Consider the following 16,940-nt stretch of genomic DNA (forward strand, 5'->3'; position numbering starts at 1 on the left):
GTACCTATCGACCTGTTCATAAACTATTTTTTCCATAAGTTTCGAGATGGAATTAAGAATAGAAACAGGTCGGTAGTTGCCTGGGTCTAATTTTCTTCCTTTTTTATACAGTGGGGTTACCCTTGCTATTTTAAAGTCAAGGGGGACGTGTCCCTGTTTGATGGAGAGGTTTATTATGTGGGTGATGATTGGGGTAATGGAGGCAGCTGAGTCTTTTAGAAATCTGGCTGGAATATTGTCATGGCCCGTGGCCTTTTCTGAGTGTAGAGCGCCTAGCTTTTTAAACACCTCATCGTTTGACACCATGGAGAGTTTAAAATCATCATTGCGTACACCCAGTTTATTGTAGAACTCACGGATGTGCTCTACACCATAACGCCCTGAGTGGGGTGGTAGATTGTTAACTAATTTAGTGGCTATGGTTGTAAAGAAAGTGTTTAAGCACTTAGCCAACATAGTAAACATTCAAAGTGTTCTTTCCGACACCATTTGTACCACAAAAAGGCTCTTTTAAGAGCCACCCACATTTTCGTAAAAACGCATTATCATCCATGACGACAGAAAAAGTCGAGTGTTTATTTTAGTATTTTACACCAGTGTCAACCACGGACTTACACACACGACAATCATGGTTTTACTTATTGAGTAAATAATGAGCAGTAATGAGAGATTTGACATCTAGGTCTAGTTTACACTTTGACGCTATAAAGTGTCACTCGGTAGATCTGTGTGCGGGAGAGGATGGTGGGGGTATGACAGTGTCCATAAAGTTGCATATAATATCAACATATACAGATAGTTCCTCTTTCCGTTACACCATTACGTTATATTTGGACAGAAAGGCGGGAGATAACAGAACACTTTTCGCTCAGTCAGGAGTAACGTACTACAGAGAGCTGGGAACGCACTTCACAATGTTATATACGTATCAATTATATATTATTATTATATTATGACATATACTAGTTTTAGTATATTGAATATGTCATGTCAGGTCTTCTGACGCTGGTTTTCTCTGTGTACCACATGTACAAAAGAAGAGATTTGGTGAGGCTGCATTCTCATTTTATGCACCCAAATTGTGGAATGCACTGCCAGTTTACATTAGGGATGCAACCTTAGCACATATGTTCAAGTCAAGACTAAAAACCCATCTTTTTAATATTGCCTTTAAATGACTAAATAATTAAATTAAGATTATAAAAACCCATCCTTTTAATATTGCATTTAAATTACAAAATAATTAAATTAAGATTATATCATGATTAAAGCACTTTGAGCTGCAACGTTTGCAGGAAAAGCGCTATACAAATAAAGTTATTATTATTATTATTATTATTATTATTATTATTATTATTATTATTATTACGTGGGACGAGTTTGATTTAAACTTCGAATTCTGGCGCGCGAGGGAAACTCACAAAGACAGAAGTGTCACAATCTCTGTCTCTTGATTGGATGAGGTGACATCGACCCAGTGGCCAATGAACGCCGTCAAGGCGAGCTATAACAACGACGCTCCAAGCGGCAGAACTGTTATCTGAAATTCTTTTCTTCATCTTGTTTGAGATCCCGCTAAACCGTCACCATGTCAGGAAGAGGCAAAACTGGAGGCAAGGCCAGAGCCAAGGCAAAGACCCGCTCTTCTCGCGCAATAAAGTACAGTGGTTACAATAGTGCAAAGTACGATGATATGAAATGCAATATAATATAATACAGTAAGGTATTCATTTACTCCAATGGTATACAAGTAATCCAGTAGTGCGCGATGCTTATAATACTGTAGTGAACCGTGTTGTTGTTTGGTTGAAGCAAGTAGGTAAATGATATAAATCAGGACAAAGGAAACGATAGTTATGGAGATAGACTCCAGTTCTATGAGTGGAGCGGAGCCCCATAGGGGAGCTCTGCTCCTATTGGTTTACCCGCTACCTAAAGTAGCCAATGACTGAATTTTTCAATGCCTGCGCCCGCCTGGGGTGCTATATAAAGGGGTGTACTTCGCTCCCTCATTCTCCCAAACATACAAAACAGCCGGGTTTGAACGAGTCGAAGTGGGCCAGCAGCCCTATGGGGCTCCGCTCCACTCATAGAACTGGAGTCTATCTCCATAACTATCGTTCTATATCGTGGAGCTCCGCCCCATAGGGGAGCTCTGCTCCTATTGGTTTAGGCGGAGCGAGCGAGGCCAAATGTACCCCCACTGAGACTATTAATCCGAAAACAATCTCAGCGGCACCCGGAGCTGACCACTGATGTTGGTTCAAGACAACCGTAAAAAGTTGGCCCAACCCACACGAGTCTGCTCCACTGATCTAGCCCTTACGTGAGCACGCAGGGTTGTAGATCTAACAGAACATGTCCTGGAGGAGGGTCCCCTCCCCAGGCACATCCGTAATCATCCTGACAGCACTTGAATAGCATCCCCAACCAGGGTAATCCAAGTGCCATCCCCACTACATCAGTCCTCAGCAAACTGAGGACAGAGTGAGAAAAGGATGAGGAAGAAATATCACTTACCTAACCCTTACGTTGGGTTGTTGATCTAACAGACATGTCCTGGAGGAGGATCCCTCCCCAGGCACATCCGTATTCATCCTGACAGCACTTGAATAGAATCCCCATGACCAGGGTAATCCAAGTGCCCTTCCCACAACATCAGTCATCAGCAAAACTGAGGACAGAATGAGAAAGGATTGAGGAAGAATATCACTGACCTAACCCTTACGTGAGCACGTAGGGTTGTAGATCTAACGGAACATGTCCTGGAGGAGGGTCCCCTCCCCAGGCACATCCGTAATCATCCTGACAGCACTTGAATAGAATCCCCAACCAGGGTAATCCAAGTGCTTTCCCCACTACATCAGTCATCAGCAAACTGAGGACAGAATGAGAAAAGGATGCGGAAGAAATATCACTGATCTAACCCTTACGTGAGCACGTAGGGTTGTTGATCTAACGGAACATGTCCTGGAGGAGGGTCCCCTCCCCAGGCACATCCGTATTCATCCTGACAGCACTTGAATAGAATCCCCATGACCAGGGTAATCCAAGTGCCTTCCCCACTACATCAGTCATCAGCAAAACTGAGGACAGAATGAGAAAAGGATGAGGAAGAAATATCTTTCAAGTAATACCGTACAAAAGGTGATGGCGACGACCAAGACGCTGCCTCACATATCTCCTCCACTCCCACGCCCCTGAGAATGGCCACTGATGTGGCCATGCCCCTGGTGGAATGAGCCCGAATGCCAGTCGGCACGGGCTGCCCCTTCGATAGCCTCGCAAATCCAATGGGACAGCCTCTGCTTCGAGAGTGGTGCCCCGGCTTTCTGTCCGCCGTAGCAGATCAGAAGCTGGGGAGAAGATCTCAGTCCTGCCGTGCGCTTCACATATTGTGCCAACGCGCGCACCGGACATAGACAATGTAAACGCCTCTCCCTCTCTCCGTCGTGAGGAGGAGGAAAAAAGGCGCTCAGAGCACAGCTCTGAACCCTAAACCCACGATTAACCTCAGGGATAAAAGCCGGGTTAGGGCGTAACACAGCTTTTGTTTCGTCATCAGATATGATCAAACAATCTGCCCGTGTCGAGAGAGCACATAAATCACTCACTCGCTTAGCCGTAGTCAAGGCGAGGAGTAGACTCGTCTTGAGAGACAATAAACGCAACGACACAGTGTCAATGGGTTCGAATGGGGGCACGCACAGCGCCTCTAGCACAATCGACAGGTCCCATTTTGGCATTAGAGTCCTATGAGGGCGTCTAAGCCTACACACTCCAGTCAAAAAACGCTTAACCAGCGAATGACTGAACAGTGTCGTTGTCGCAAAACCCTCATGACAAGCTGAGATGGCAGCCGCGTAAACTTTAATAGTTCCCGCCGCCAATCCCTTGTCAAACAGTGACTGTAAGAAGCACAAGAACGTTTCGACCCGACAGCAGACTGGGTCAACGTCCTGTCCCTCACACCACTGTGTAAACACTCGCCAGCGCGCCGCATATCCCTTTGCAGTGGATTGCGCGCACGCACTCTGAATGGTCTGAATGACCGCGTCTGTCAGACCCCTGCGTTCTAACAAATCCCTCAGTAACCAGGCCATGAGGGGGCCCCCCATCATAGGCGGCCCCCTCACCAAGCCTCTGGCTTGAGAGAGTGCATCTTGTCGATGAGGTATGGGCCATGGGCCCTCTACCAACATCTCCATCAGTTCCGGAAACTACGGGGCTCCGGGACGGTCCGGGGCTACAAGAATTAACTCTAGCCTCTCTGACCTCACTCGTGCCAACAGTGGGAGGATAGATGTCAGGGGTGGGAACGCGTATAACAAGACCCTCGGCCATGGGTGGTGTGCGAATGCATCGACTCCCAATGGCGGGTTGTCCTGTTCGCGCAGGGAGAACCAAAGGCGACACTGCGCATTCGTCCGGGACGCAAACAGATCCACTTCTGCTTGCCTGAACCGTGCCCAAATCAGAGACACAATGGAGGGTGCTAACCTCCAGTCGTCGTCCCTCGGGCCTCCCCGTGATAACAGATCTGCTCTTTCGTTGAGCAGACCTGGAATGTGGAGAGCTTTTAGCGAACTCAGGTGTGTGACAGCCCACAGCCATATATCTGTCGCTAGGCGATGAAGTGACGCTGAGCGTACTCCCCCTTGGCGATTGATGTATGCTACTGTTGTCCTGTTGTCGGATCTGACTAACACGTCCAGATCCTTTAACACCGGGGCAAAATGAAGTAGCGTTAACTTCACCGCCTCGAGTTCCAGCAGGTTGATGTGACGCGTCTCTAACGGTCCCCATCTTCCTGCCACCGAACCTGCCTGACACACTCCTCCCCACCCAGTCAACGACGCGTCCGTGAAGACTGGGTAGTGGGATGCCGGTCTGCCCATGGCGACTCCGCGCGCGATGACGCGCGGGTCTCTCCAGTAGCTCAGGTCGGTCTTGACCGATCTCAGTATTACAATCAACTTGCGACGGTGTCTCACTGGATTCAGTCGCAGTCGTGCGAACCACCTCTGCAGTCTGCGCATGTGTAATAGGCCTAAGGGGACCACTACATGGGCTGCAGACATCAGTCCTAGTAAGGACATCATTGACAGAGCGGTGATTGTATTTGTCACTCGACACACCCGGAGAGCTGACGTCAGTGTCGCTCTCCGTGGTGCCGATAAACTGGCCCTCATCTTGGCAGTATCCAACTGAATGCCTAGATAGGAAAACTGTTGAGCCGGCCACGGAGCACTCTTTGTCCAGTTGACAGCTAACCCCAGCTGAGTGAGGTGCTGCACCAGTGAGGTTGCGTCCCGAATGGCTCGATTTGGGCATTGGGCCAAGACCAGTAGGTCGTCGAGATATGCTAATATGCGTATCCCGTTTCGCCTCAGTGGTTCGAGTGCTGTCTGCACGCATTTGGAGAAAGTTCGAGGAGCAAGCGCGTACCCGAAGGGCAGGCACGTGTACTCGTAAACCTTCCCTTGGAAGGGAAAACGTAGAAATTTCCTGTGCCTCTCTGTGATTGGCACATGAAAATACGCGTCCCTCAGGTCTATGCTGATTCCGTAGTCGCCTTTCTGTATACAAGACAGAAGGCGCCTCGTTGTCAACATACGAAAGGGGCGTTTCGCCACTCTCTCGTTGAGGACCCTTAAATCTAGTATGGGTCTCATGCCTCCGGATTTCTTTGGGACAAGGAAATACGGGGAGTACCACCCCATGTCCCACTGGTCCCTCGGAACCATTGTCACTGCGCCCTTTGTTAGGAGATTCGTAATCTCCTCCTGGAGCGCACGTGTTTTTATCGGGCAGGACAAAACAGTCTCTCTCACGCCCCTGAAGGGCGGAGGAGGCTGAATGAACTGTAGTGCATATCCCCTCCTCAATGTCCTGTCCAGCCAGCCCGACAGAATACCTGCCCCTTCTAGCCATTCTGCATAACGCAACGACAGCGGCTGGGCCATCTGTTGTGGTGCAGTCGACAGAAAAAGCTTGAATTTCTGTATGACCCCAGCCGCCGCTGCACACCGAGGAGGTGGCACAGCCCAAGGTGGGGTCATTTCGAAAGGGATGGGCTGCCGTCTGTAAAGAGTGTTTGCTATGTGTAACAATGCCCTTTATTGACGCAGGTTTATTATGCCTGATAATCAAAGAACCGGCCGCACGCTCATGAGCTGGGCCAGATCCTGATAGACATGGAGGGGTTATTGATGTAAATAACGATCCCTCTATACGGCTACAGACAGGGGTGTTTAACCCCGTTTGTGTCGTGATAGGGGTAAGTCTGTTAGGCAGAGAGCTGGCCACACGCTGGTACGCTGGGCCAGTCTCCGCTTCGTTTCTAACCGGTAGCGATTGGACCACGCTCCGACAAGGCAGGCGGGTCTCCGCTCCGGTAGATAACATGGGAAAATCACCTTTACTGAAAAAGTAAGGTGGGGATTTTCCTTCTTTTACCTCTTTATGAGGTAGCAGCCATGAAGAGGAAACCGGTGGTGGGGTCATTACCGACCCCTCCGCCAGTGAAACCGGGCCACGCTGCCGTGGGGGGCCGTAGCGGGCCCTCCCAGTGGTCAGCGGCGGGGGCTGGGGATGCCGAGTGGGGCATGGCTCCGCCTGTAGAGGTGGAGCCAGTGCCGCATCACACCGAAACCTCCGTTTCGCAGCCGTTGACGGTCTAGTCGTCACCACGGCGGAAGAAGAAGAGGTGGAGGGTCGCTGGAGGGGAAGGTGGCTGGCAAGGTGCCTCTTAGCCTCCTCCATCGCGGCCAGGCGCACCGTCAAGGTGTCCATGGTGGGACCGAATAGCCCTTGTCTCTCTATTGGAGCATTCAGTAGGGCCATCCGGTCCGCCCCGGTCATGGTGGTGAGAGACAGCCACATCTGTCGCTGCTGCACCACCGCGTTTGCCATCAGGCGACCCCCACAAACCGCGACGCCCTGGGCCAGGTACATCGTCGCGGCACTGAGCTTGCTCAGAAGCAGCGTCTCCGCTGCAGACAAACCGTAGGGTCTGTGGTGATTTTCGCAATGGCGGCGTTAAACACGGCGATGTTATTCGCCGCTGCCGCCGCCTGCGCACCGAGAGCGTAGCTCTTGTCTACCAGGGTGGCGTTAAACCTGTCACGCTGGTTGGGCGGCATAGGTTTTTTAGGCACCGACCAGGCGCTGGACCCCGGTACCAAGTAGGCGGCTAGCGCTGGTTCGAGCGGCGGGGAGCCGTTGGTCATCCCCTCCGCGAGCCCCTCCACTCTGGTAAAAGGCAAGAACGCCTTCACCGGCGCCCTGCCTGTGAGTGGTTCTCCCCACTTGTCCTCCACGAACTTATCTAAGCCCGGGAGGACAGCGTTAGGAGGTTGGTCCTGTCGCTTCGCCCTTTTCCCGTAAAACAGGTCCTTCTCCCAGAAGGACTCCGTTGGGGGAGGGGAGGCGGGACGGGGAATTGCCAACACGCCTGCCGCAGCTTCCAGGAGGCCCTGGAAGTCGTGGTGGAGTGATGGGGGGGCGAGGGCGGGGAGCACATGCTCTACCTGCCGCTCGCTCTCATCAGAGCTTTCTGATTCTGACACCGGCACCGGCCACTCAGCTGGGTGAGGGCGGCGTGATGTCAGGGCCGGCTGAGCGGGCGGGACCATCCCTACTTGGGGAGGTGCCTGCCCAGAACGCCGTTCTTGCTTGTGCTCCGCCGCTAGAAAATCGCAGCGGCAGGTGTCCCGGAGGAACTTCTTCGTGGTCGGCGGCGGACGATCCATCGCTGAAGGGAAAAGTCTCCTCCGCTGAAAAGTGTCCTCCGCTGCTTGGAAGTCGCAGCGGCAGGCGTCCCGGAGGAACTTCTCCATAGGCGGCGGACGATCCATCTTGAAGGGAAAAGTCTGGCGGGTCCTCCAGTCTTAGTAGTCGTCCTTCTCAGTCTTCAGATATAAACCCGTGCTGAACTTTTTGGGAGAATGAGGGAGCGAAGTACACCCCTTTATATAGCACCCCAGGCGGGCGCAGGCATTGAAAAATTCAGTCATTGGCTACTTTAGGTAGCGGGTAAACCAATAGGAGCAGAGCTCCCCTATGGGGCGGAGCTCCACGATATAGAACATCTCTGAAGCCTGTTTGGGGGAAGGGCCGAACATAGGAAGCGGCAGGGTTCAAGTGTTTGAATTTGGCGGCAATGACGTGGACAGGGCTCGTGTCCAATGGCAGCCGGAGAAGGAGGAGACAACGAGCCAATGAGCTCGTCTATATTCGCCACCCAATCGGGGCAAGACTGGGGTTTATAAATGTAACACTTTCTTTGTAGACTGGCTACACTCCAACTGAACGTAGGAAGTTAGCGCCATGGCCAGAACCAAGCAAACCGCTCGTAAGTCCACCGGTGGCAAAGCCCCCAGGAAGCAGCTCGCCACCAAGGCTGCCCGTAAAAGCGCCCCGGCGACCGGCGGTGTGAAGAAGCCTCACCGCTACAGGCCCGGCACCGTGGCTCTGAGGGAGATCCGTCGTTACCAAAAATCCACCGAGCTGCTGATCCGCAAACTTCCCTTCCAGCGCTTGGTGAGGGAAATCGCCCAGGATTTCAAGACCGACCTGCGCTTCCAGAGCTCTGCTGTGATGGCCCTGCAGGAGGCCAGCGAGGCGTACCTGGTTGGTCTGTTCGAGGACACCAACCTGTGCGCCATCCACGCCAAGAGGGTCACCATCATGCCCAAAGACATCCAGCTGGCCCGCCGTATCCGTGGAGAGCGCGCCTAAGATGACCACCGTGATCTGAGTAAAACCCCAAAGGCTCTTTTAAGAGCCACCTCAATATCTCCACGAGAGGCGAGTTTTTCCATTTACCACCCGTCTACTCCATGAATCTGCATTATAGGTCGTCTCTCTCCGACTGTTGAACCTACCTATTCTAATTATAGAGGGGGTAAAATACTTATTTTATACCAGGGAGTAGACAGCATACCAGTGAATAATAATAACCTTTATTTGTGTAGCACTTTCCCTGCAAACGTTGCAGCTCATAGCGCTTTAACATAAACAAAGTATAATAGAACAATAGTAATCAATAAAACACACAATAGCAGTATTATAAACTACATAATAAAACAACAATAAACCATACAATCCAAGGGGCATAACAAAGATAAACAAAATTACACAATAATATAAGCATTACTACAAGATTTAAACAAGTAAATCCATACAAATATATACAAATATAAAGTTTCATCAACTAACATTAAAAGATACATTATAATAATGTAATAAACATTTATTATAAGTATAATAATAGTCAGCATATAGCCACCAGGGAGGTAACGAGACACAGATGTGCAGACTAATGACTTAGACAGAACCATACACAAGATCGCCAGGAGAGGGCGTCACACAATACCATAATTCATATTCCGTGTGTGTGTGTGTGTGTGTGTGTGTGTGTGACCCTACCATTAGTTCCAGCATGGTGATGGTGTGGTTCAGAGGTTCCCACGACAGCAGTAACGTCATTAAATCAAGGGTTCAAGGGTACTTTATTTGTCACATGCACAGAAATACAAAGTAAAACATGCAGTGAAATGAAATGGGACTAGACATTCAACACTGAACACTGTGCCAGAAAAGAAAGAGACAATAGTAACAATAAAAGACAGAGGACATAAGGGACATAAAGTGCTGAACATAAAGTGCTGTGCAAGTAGCAACACTATCCTGCGCTATAAAAATACAATTTTAAAAAGGCAGTAGCCTAAGGTAGTACAAGGGAACCAATTGTGCTTTAAGAGATACATATATATATATGTGCTATTAACAAAGAGCAATATTTCTGCTTTCCTTCATATTTTCCTCTAGCCCATTCCACATGGTAACTCCGAAGAATGTTATGCACCTGCTCCTGAGATGGGTGTGAGTGTAACAGGGTTATACATTATATTTAAGTTATAGGTTGAAGTTCATCAAAATCGTTAGCTTTTTATCATTTGGTTAAGTGTTTTGAATTGATTTAACCATGGCTGCATACGGTGTGTAGTGCCCCTAGTGGTGGTTGGACTGGCCGCATTTAATGTTATGACGAAGGCCACTGTAGATCACCCCTTTCGTCTTTGTGAGCGGTTGAGATGGTAGGTTAAAGTCTGTGCTCCGGTCCCCGTTTTATATTTCCTTTGATAAGAGTTGCCACTAATATAAACCGAATATTACCCCGTTTTATATTTCCTTTGAAAGAGTTGCCACTAATATAAACCGAATGTATTATTTGAGATTAATGTTTACCATTGGTTTTTATGCCATTTCTTTTGAGTTATGTTTTGTTTATTTGTATTTTATGGATGGATAAAGTTGTGAGCTAACTAGCTGCTAGTTAACGTGAGCTAAGATGCAGGGCTCTACAGTGCGACCATTTCACTCGCATTTGCGACTAAAAATACATCTGTGCGACTAGAGAAATAAATTCACGAGCACACGTGCGAGTACATATTATTATTTTTTATTTTTTTTATTCTAAAAATAAATCTGCGCGAACCGTGTGGCCACATTTTAAGCCGTCAGCCAGCCCGCTACGACCACGGGAAGTCATGTTAAAAGTGAAGTTACTTCTGTTAAACTGGCGCTAAGCTAACATCGCTAATCGCTAACTCCCTCCTGGGCCTTAAAGAGACAAGCGCCCTTTTCTCATCTCAAGCTTCATTAGCTTCATTAGCTCACCACATCTACAGATTTGGTCCCACACACTCCAGATTTGAACCCAAGGTTACAACCAGGGTTAACTACCCAGGGTAGAAAGTAGAAAGCTTCAGAACCCATTGAAAGTAGTGTAGGTACTCCAGAAGTCCAAATGCATCTCTAATCCTAGGAAACCCTAGGAAGCAAGTTGCCTAATGGCATGAAAATGCAACATGTTGTACTTGAGTGTGGCAGAGAGGTGGGACCCCCGGGGATGGTGGTGTGCTAACAGCTAGCCGCTGCAGAGGCACCGTGCTGGGCTGGCCACCTCCACATGTCACCACCCCGGGCAGCATGGGGCTGGGGACTGGTCATCTGGATGTGGGGTAGTTTAATACCCCTAGATGTGGAGTTGTCTGGCCACCGTGTGTGACTGATGTAGCCTGACCCAGCAGCAGGGAGGTGGGCAGCATGGAGACAGACCTCTGCATGGCCTGGCTGGGCTGCTAGCTGACAGACCTAGCCCTAAAGCCTGGCTGGGCTGCTAGCTGCTAGCTGACAGGCATGACATGGATGAATGAATGAACATGCTGCTAACCAGGAGAACTTGACACAGCTAGTTACCATAATACAATGCCATCAACTCTGCGTCTAGTAGGGCTGTAGGCATGGGCCAATGTGTGATTTTGGTGCAAACATTACATTTTTCACTGTGCTCCTAAATTTCTTTGTGTGCCCCTAACATTTTTCATTTAGGAGCACATGTGCTCCTAGTGAAAAAGGTTAGCGTAGAGCCCTGAGATGGCGGCAATGTGGCGTGTTCTGAATGTTTTGTTTTGCTGACATGCAGGGGCGAGAGCTGTTTTGAGAGATTGATTGAGATTGAGATTGAGATTGAGATAACGTTTATTGCCACTATGCATTACACATATAGGAATTTGCTTCGTCACCACAGCAAGTGCGTTTATACTTTTTTCACATATCAAAAAACAGGACAACACAACAACAACACAGGACAGACAACAGTGCATTGGATAGTGCGGTATAAAGTAAAGTGCAGTGCAGAGTTTTTTACAGTGAGTCCAGTTCAGTCCTGGGCAGACTTGGGGGCGGGGGGGGGGGGAAGCCAGAGTCATTTAACAGCCTGGCGGCTGAGGGGTAGAAGCTGAGCCTGTGGCGGGCCTTAAGTGCCTTAGGCAGCCGCAACCTTCTTCCAGAGGGAAGCAGGGTGAGGAGGCCGTGGCCGGGGTGGAAGGGGTCAGCCATGATCTTCCTTGCCCTCCTCAGAGCCCTGGTGTCATGCAGGGAGTTGAGGGAGGGCAAGGGACAGCCGATCACCCTCTCTGCTGAACGTCGCACCCGCTGCAACTTGGCCTTGTCCTTGGTCGTTGCAGCAGGGAACCAGGTGATGATGGAGTGGGTGAGGATGGATTCTATGATGGCCGTGTAGAACTGGACCATCATGGACCTCGGCAGCCTGAGTTTCCTCAGCTGCCGGAGGAAGAACATCCTCTTCTGGGCCTTCTTTGTGAGGACCTCGGTGTTCTGCTCCCACTTTAGGTCCCGGGAGATGGTCATGCCTAGAAAGCGGCATGACTCCACGGAGGCCACCGGGGTACCTCCCAGCGTGATGGGAGGGGGCAGGGCTGCTTTCCTTCGGAAGTCCACCACCATCTCCACTGTTTTTAGAGCATTTAGCTCCAGATTGTTTAAACTGCACCATCTCTGCAGCCCCTCGTTTTGTGCTGGAGCCTAACATTAAATAACCATCATTTTGTTTGCACATTCAGGTATGTTGTATGTATGTTGTATCCATGGGTATGGTTTAGTCTTGTGTGTTATAATGATATGAATGGTATGATAACTAATCATTATTTGATGTTATGACAAAGGCAGAAGCCCTTTCGTCTTTGTGAGTGGTTGAGATGGGGCGAGAGCTGTTTTGTGCTGGAGCCTAACATTAAATAACCATCATTTTGTTTGCACATTCAGATAAATAAACAGCTTGAAAGTGAACCTGTGTGCCTGCCTGGTCTGTCCGGATTGTGAGGGGTTACATGAGCATAACCCTTGTGAAAGTTGTGGTTACCACTCAAATGATATCCCTTATCCCTCTCTATAAATATACATATTTTAAATATTACCTGGGAGTTCTTGAGTCTTTATACATTAACTGTTTGTTCCCTCTGTCTCCCTCAACAGCCTGCTGACCCTGCCCCGCTTGACGGCTGAGAACATCTTGTATGGTCCTCCCGGGGGGTGCACAACCCCCCAACTACAACAACAGTGGAGGGTCATCAGCGCCGTCAAGCAGGTCCTTTGGGAGACAAGGAACATCAGGGTCTACCAGAAGCAGAGCGTCGACCTGACAACCCTGAGGAGGAGAATCACCCTCTTCCTCAGGGACCACGCTATCACTGATTTTAAAAATAACCAGGAAAAAGCAAGAGAGGTGTGGGGGGTGGAGAGATGGAAGGACGTCAACCTCTAAACCGCCCCCCATGCCGCGCCGCATCGCCCAATCCCCCCCCATCCCGGGCCTACCTCACTACACCACCAGTTCCTGCACCATCACCTTCACCACCGTTCCAGCACAAGCCCTGGTCAGCAGTATCACCACCACAAGGACCAGGAGAGGAGCAGCGCACAACACCAACAGGGAAGTTTACTGCACCTTCCACCACTTACACATGTACACAGCACTGACCCACTTCCTACCCTCACCAGAACACCACCACACACAACCCACAGCCGAACCAGCCGTCTCTGCCAGCACCACCAGCACCAGGATGACCAACACCACTGGGTCACAGGGAAGTACTGATCACCCGCCTGACACCAAAAAACACATGTACACAAAGCCGGCACACCTCCCTTCTCTCACTCCCCTATCCTTTCAGGCACTCACGTCAAATCCAGCTCTGACACCCACCCAGGCTTCCAACCCCAGGTTCCAACTCAGTGACCCCAAACCCCCAGTTCCAGGCCCCCCTCCCCAACTACAGGCCCCCAGCTCCAGGCCCAGTCCCCTACCCGCCAACCCCCAACCCCCAGCCCGGAACAAGCTGAGAAGAGGAAGGGAGCTTTTTCCTGGATAAGCTGTGTACAGGTTTTTCGCCTCTGCTTGCCTGCCGTGCGCCGGGCTCTCTGGGCCTCTCCTTTGGGGCCTCCAGTCGGCCTGCGTGCTCGATCTGCTCCGCCGCTGGGGCGCCTGGTCCGGCTAGCCTCGGGAAGGGCTATGGTCTAATGTCTTGTGTGGTGTCTCTTCTCTTGTCCCTCCAGTCTCCCAGTTCCCGTGTCAGTCACTTTCCTGTGTTTCTTAGGCTCCCCCTGTTGGCAGCTCTGTGTATTGTTCTGTTCGTGTCCTATGATTACAGTATGTGTAATTGTCTCCACTTGTGTTTGGTCTTGTCCTTCACCTGCCTCATGTCTGCTTGAATGTTTGCTCCCTGTATATCCCCTCATGTCTTCCCTTGTCTTTCGTCGGTTTGTCATTAGTTTGTTAGTTGTGTGTACCTTGAGTTCCGTACAATTTTGTTTTGGAAATAAACCACCTTTTTGCATCCTTCGCCTGCCTAAGTCTGCATAGTGTGTACTACTTCTCTACACTAACCATAACAATAGTATCAAAATAGAAGCAAAGTTTCATGTAATCACGTAATTTCAATGTAATTTGACCTTGACCTTGACCTAAATGCATTTTCTTGAATTCTGACGATCTCAAAAGTATCACCAAATGAATGGGCATCCCTAACTTAGTTGGAAAGGACACCTAAAGTGTTTTTCTACTCTGTTTGTTTCTAAAATGAAGCGTGTTTGAACATTAGACACGGTGGCCTGGCGGACATCTTGAATTTGACCTCTCCCGGGCCTCTGAGGTCAAATCTGACTTCCCTCCACATCTGAAAATAAACCTTATGGTATGTACTAACTATGGTAGAAATGTCATGCTTTCTTCAAAAAGTGCACGAATATTGTGCTAAGCTGCTGTACTATTAGGGTTAGCATTGTAATCCTGACACGATGATCATGTGATTGTTGCGCTGTGACTTGAGTCGATATCAGCAGCGTTATAGGCTAATGAATATGTTCGGCTACTAAAATAGATAGTAACTAGCCTTGAAATTGCAATCATAACTTTATTTGTAATTAAATCAAATACAATTAAAATAATCCATAATTACAAATAGCATGTGTCCCTAGGTGTTGTTTCTCGATGGCGACGGAGTCACGTGTCTCCTTGTCTCCTCTCTCTCCACGTGTTTGTGGGTCTTGGTGGACCGGGGTGCTTAAATGACATTACATTGGTAATGTGATATATCCCTAATACAATGGTTATGGTGCTGCTTGGCTTGGCCGTGTTGATTTACACCTGCTGCGGTGATCTCCACTGGTTGGGAGAAGCTTCCGACTCCAGCAGCGCACCCGAATCGTGTTAAGGCTCTTGGTGAGCAGTGAGTGACAGAAAGACAGGCAGCGAGTTGTTTGACTAGTTTGACGTTGGCAGCACTTCCCCTCATCTTCATGGACGCGACATCTACTGTGAGGAAGCCTCCACAATCAATTGCCATATATTACCAGCATTGTAATCACTCCTCCATACGATACACCTTTGAATGTAACCTAAATGTAGGCCAACACCAATCTGGCTTTTGACCTGGTCGTAACACAGTCTAGGTGTCTCGTGTCTTAAATGATGTGTTAAATTGCTTATTACAATTATTTATAGATCTCTAAGTCATTAGATATGGTCGACCGTTACTCATTCAGAGTTTGTCTGAAAAAGGCCTTGATCAGGCTTCATGTTCAATATATAAAATATTTAATGGACCTTAAGGTGGAATACAAGCCCAAAACAAACATTCCATACCGTAGACAATGCATTATCATTTACATTTACATTTTTGGCATTTAGCAGACGCCTTATTCCAAAGCGACTTACAATCAATACATTTGAATACTAAGCATGTGAATCAGCAAACCACTATTCGTTGCAGGAAGAGTACTCTAGCTCGGGCCCGGGGCCACTGATAGAAGGAAAAACCTTCTCCCTATTATCGCCTTCTACTAAAACGTTTTATTTAAAAAAAAAAAAATTATTATTGGAGAAACTGAGAAACAGTACAAGGGGGGCAGTAGAAGTTCTTAGGGACACAGTAGAGGGGAAAGCGGGTGTCTTTAGGAGACGTAGTGGTGAGGGTCAGAAGATGTCTCAGGAGGAGCAGTTAAGATGTAACCTGAAGAGATGGGTCTTCAGTCTACGACGGAAGATGGGTAGTGACTCTGCCGTTCTGACGGCCGTGGGGAGCTCATTCCACCAGCGGGGAGCCAGTGTTGTGAAGAGACGTGATCGGGCAGCCCGACTGCTGTGTAGAGGAGGTGGGGCCAGTCGGCCAGCCGAGGTGGAGGAACGGAGTGAGCGGGCAGGGGTTTGGGGGGTTACCATTTCCTTCAGGTAGGCAGGGGCTGTCCCTTTAGCTGCCTGGTATGCAAGCACCAGGGTCTTGAATCTGATGCGAGCTGCTATCGGGAGCCAGTGCAGGGTGCGAAGGAGAGGGGTGACATGCGAGTATTTGGGGAGGTTGAATACCAGCCGGGCAGCAGCATTCTGGATGAGCTGCAGAGGTCTAATGGCTGAAGCGGGGAGCCCAGCCAGGAGTACATTGCAGTAATCCAGGCGGGAGATGACCAGTGCCTGGGTCAAGAGTTGCGCTGCCTCTCTGGTAAGGAATGGTCGTATCCTTCTGATGTTGTAGAGGAGGAATCTGCAGGAGCGAGCCGTTGCTGCAATGTTCTCTGCACAGGATAGTCGGTTATCCAGGATCACTCCAAGGTTCTTGGCTGTCAGGGAGGGGGTTACAGTAGAGTTCTCCACTGTGATGGAGAAGTCTTGGAGAGGTTAGGCTTTCCCGGGGATGAAGAGGAGCTCGGTCTTGTTAAGATTGAGCTTGAGATGGTGGTCAGCCATCCAAGTTGAAATGTCAGCGAGACATGCTGAGATACGGGTTGCCACGTGTACATCAGACGGGGGGAAGGACAGGAAGAGTTGAGTGTCGTCTGCGTAGCTGTGGTAGGAGAGCCCATGTGAAGAGATTACCGAGCCAAGAGACTTGGTGTAGAGGGAGAAGAGTAGGGGCCCTAGGACGGAACCCTGGGGAACTCCAGTGGAGAGGGTTCGTGGAGAATATAGCGATTCTCTCCAGGTCACCTGGTAGGAGCGGCCCGCCAGGTAGGAAGAAAACCAGGAGTGTGCGGTGCCAGAGATGCCCAGGTCTGAGAGGATGGAGAGAAGGATC

General features: G+C 49.5%; 2 protein-coding genes across 2 annotated transcripts in view; both read left to right on the forward strand.

The window, feature by feature from the left end:
- LOC308152943 (histone H3.2) overlaps nt 1–8,742 on the forward strand; it is a gene marked incomplete at its 3' end in the record, with an annotated part of 87,601 nt that extends 78,859 nt beyond the window's left edge. The window contains exon 2 of the mRNA XM_080526015.1: nt 8,320–8,742. Coding sequence (XP_080382141.1) covers nt 8,332–8,742 — 411 coding nt within the window. The 5' untranslated portion in view covers nt 8,320–8,331. The remainder of the gene's footprint in view (nt 1–8,319) is intronic.
- Nucleotides 1–16,940, forward strand: part of LOC308152848 (uncharacterized protein) — a gene marked incomplete at both ends in the record, with an annotated part of 142,024 nt that overhangs the window by 2,267 nt on the left and 122,817 nt on the right. The gene's annotated exons all lie outside the window — the stretch shown is intronic.

Source organism: Nansenia antarctica (genome assembly GCF_963989245.1).
Source record: "Nansenia antarctica genome assembly, chromosome: 3".
NCBI classification, from domain to species: domain Eukaryota; kingdom Metazoa; phylum Chordata; class Actinopteri; order Argentiniformes; family Microstomatidae; genus Nansenia; species Nansenia antarctica.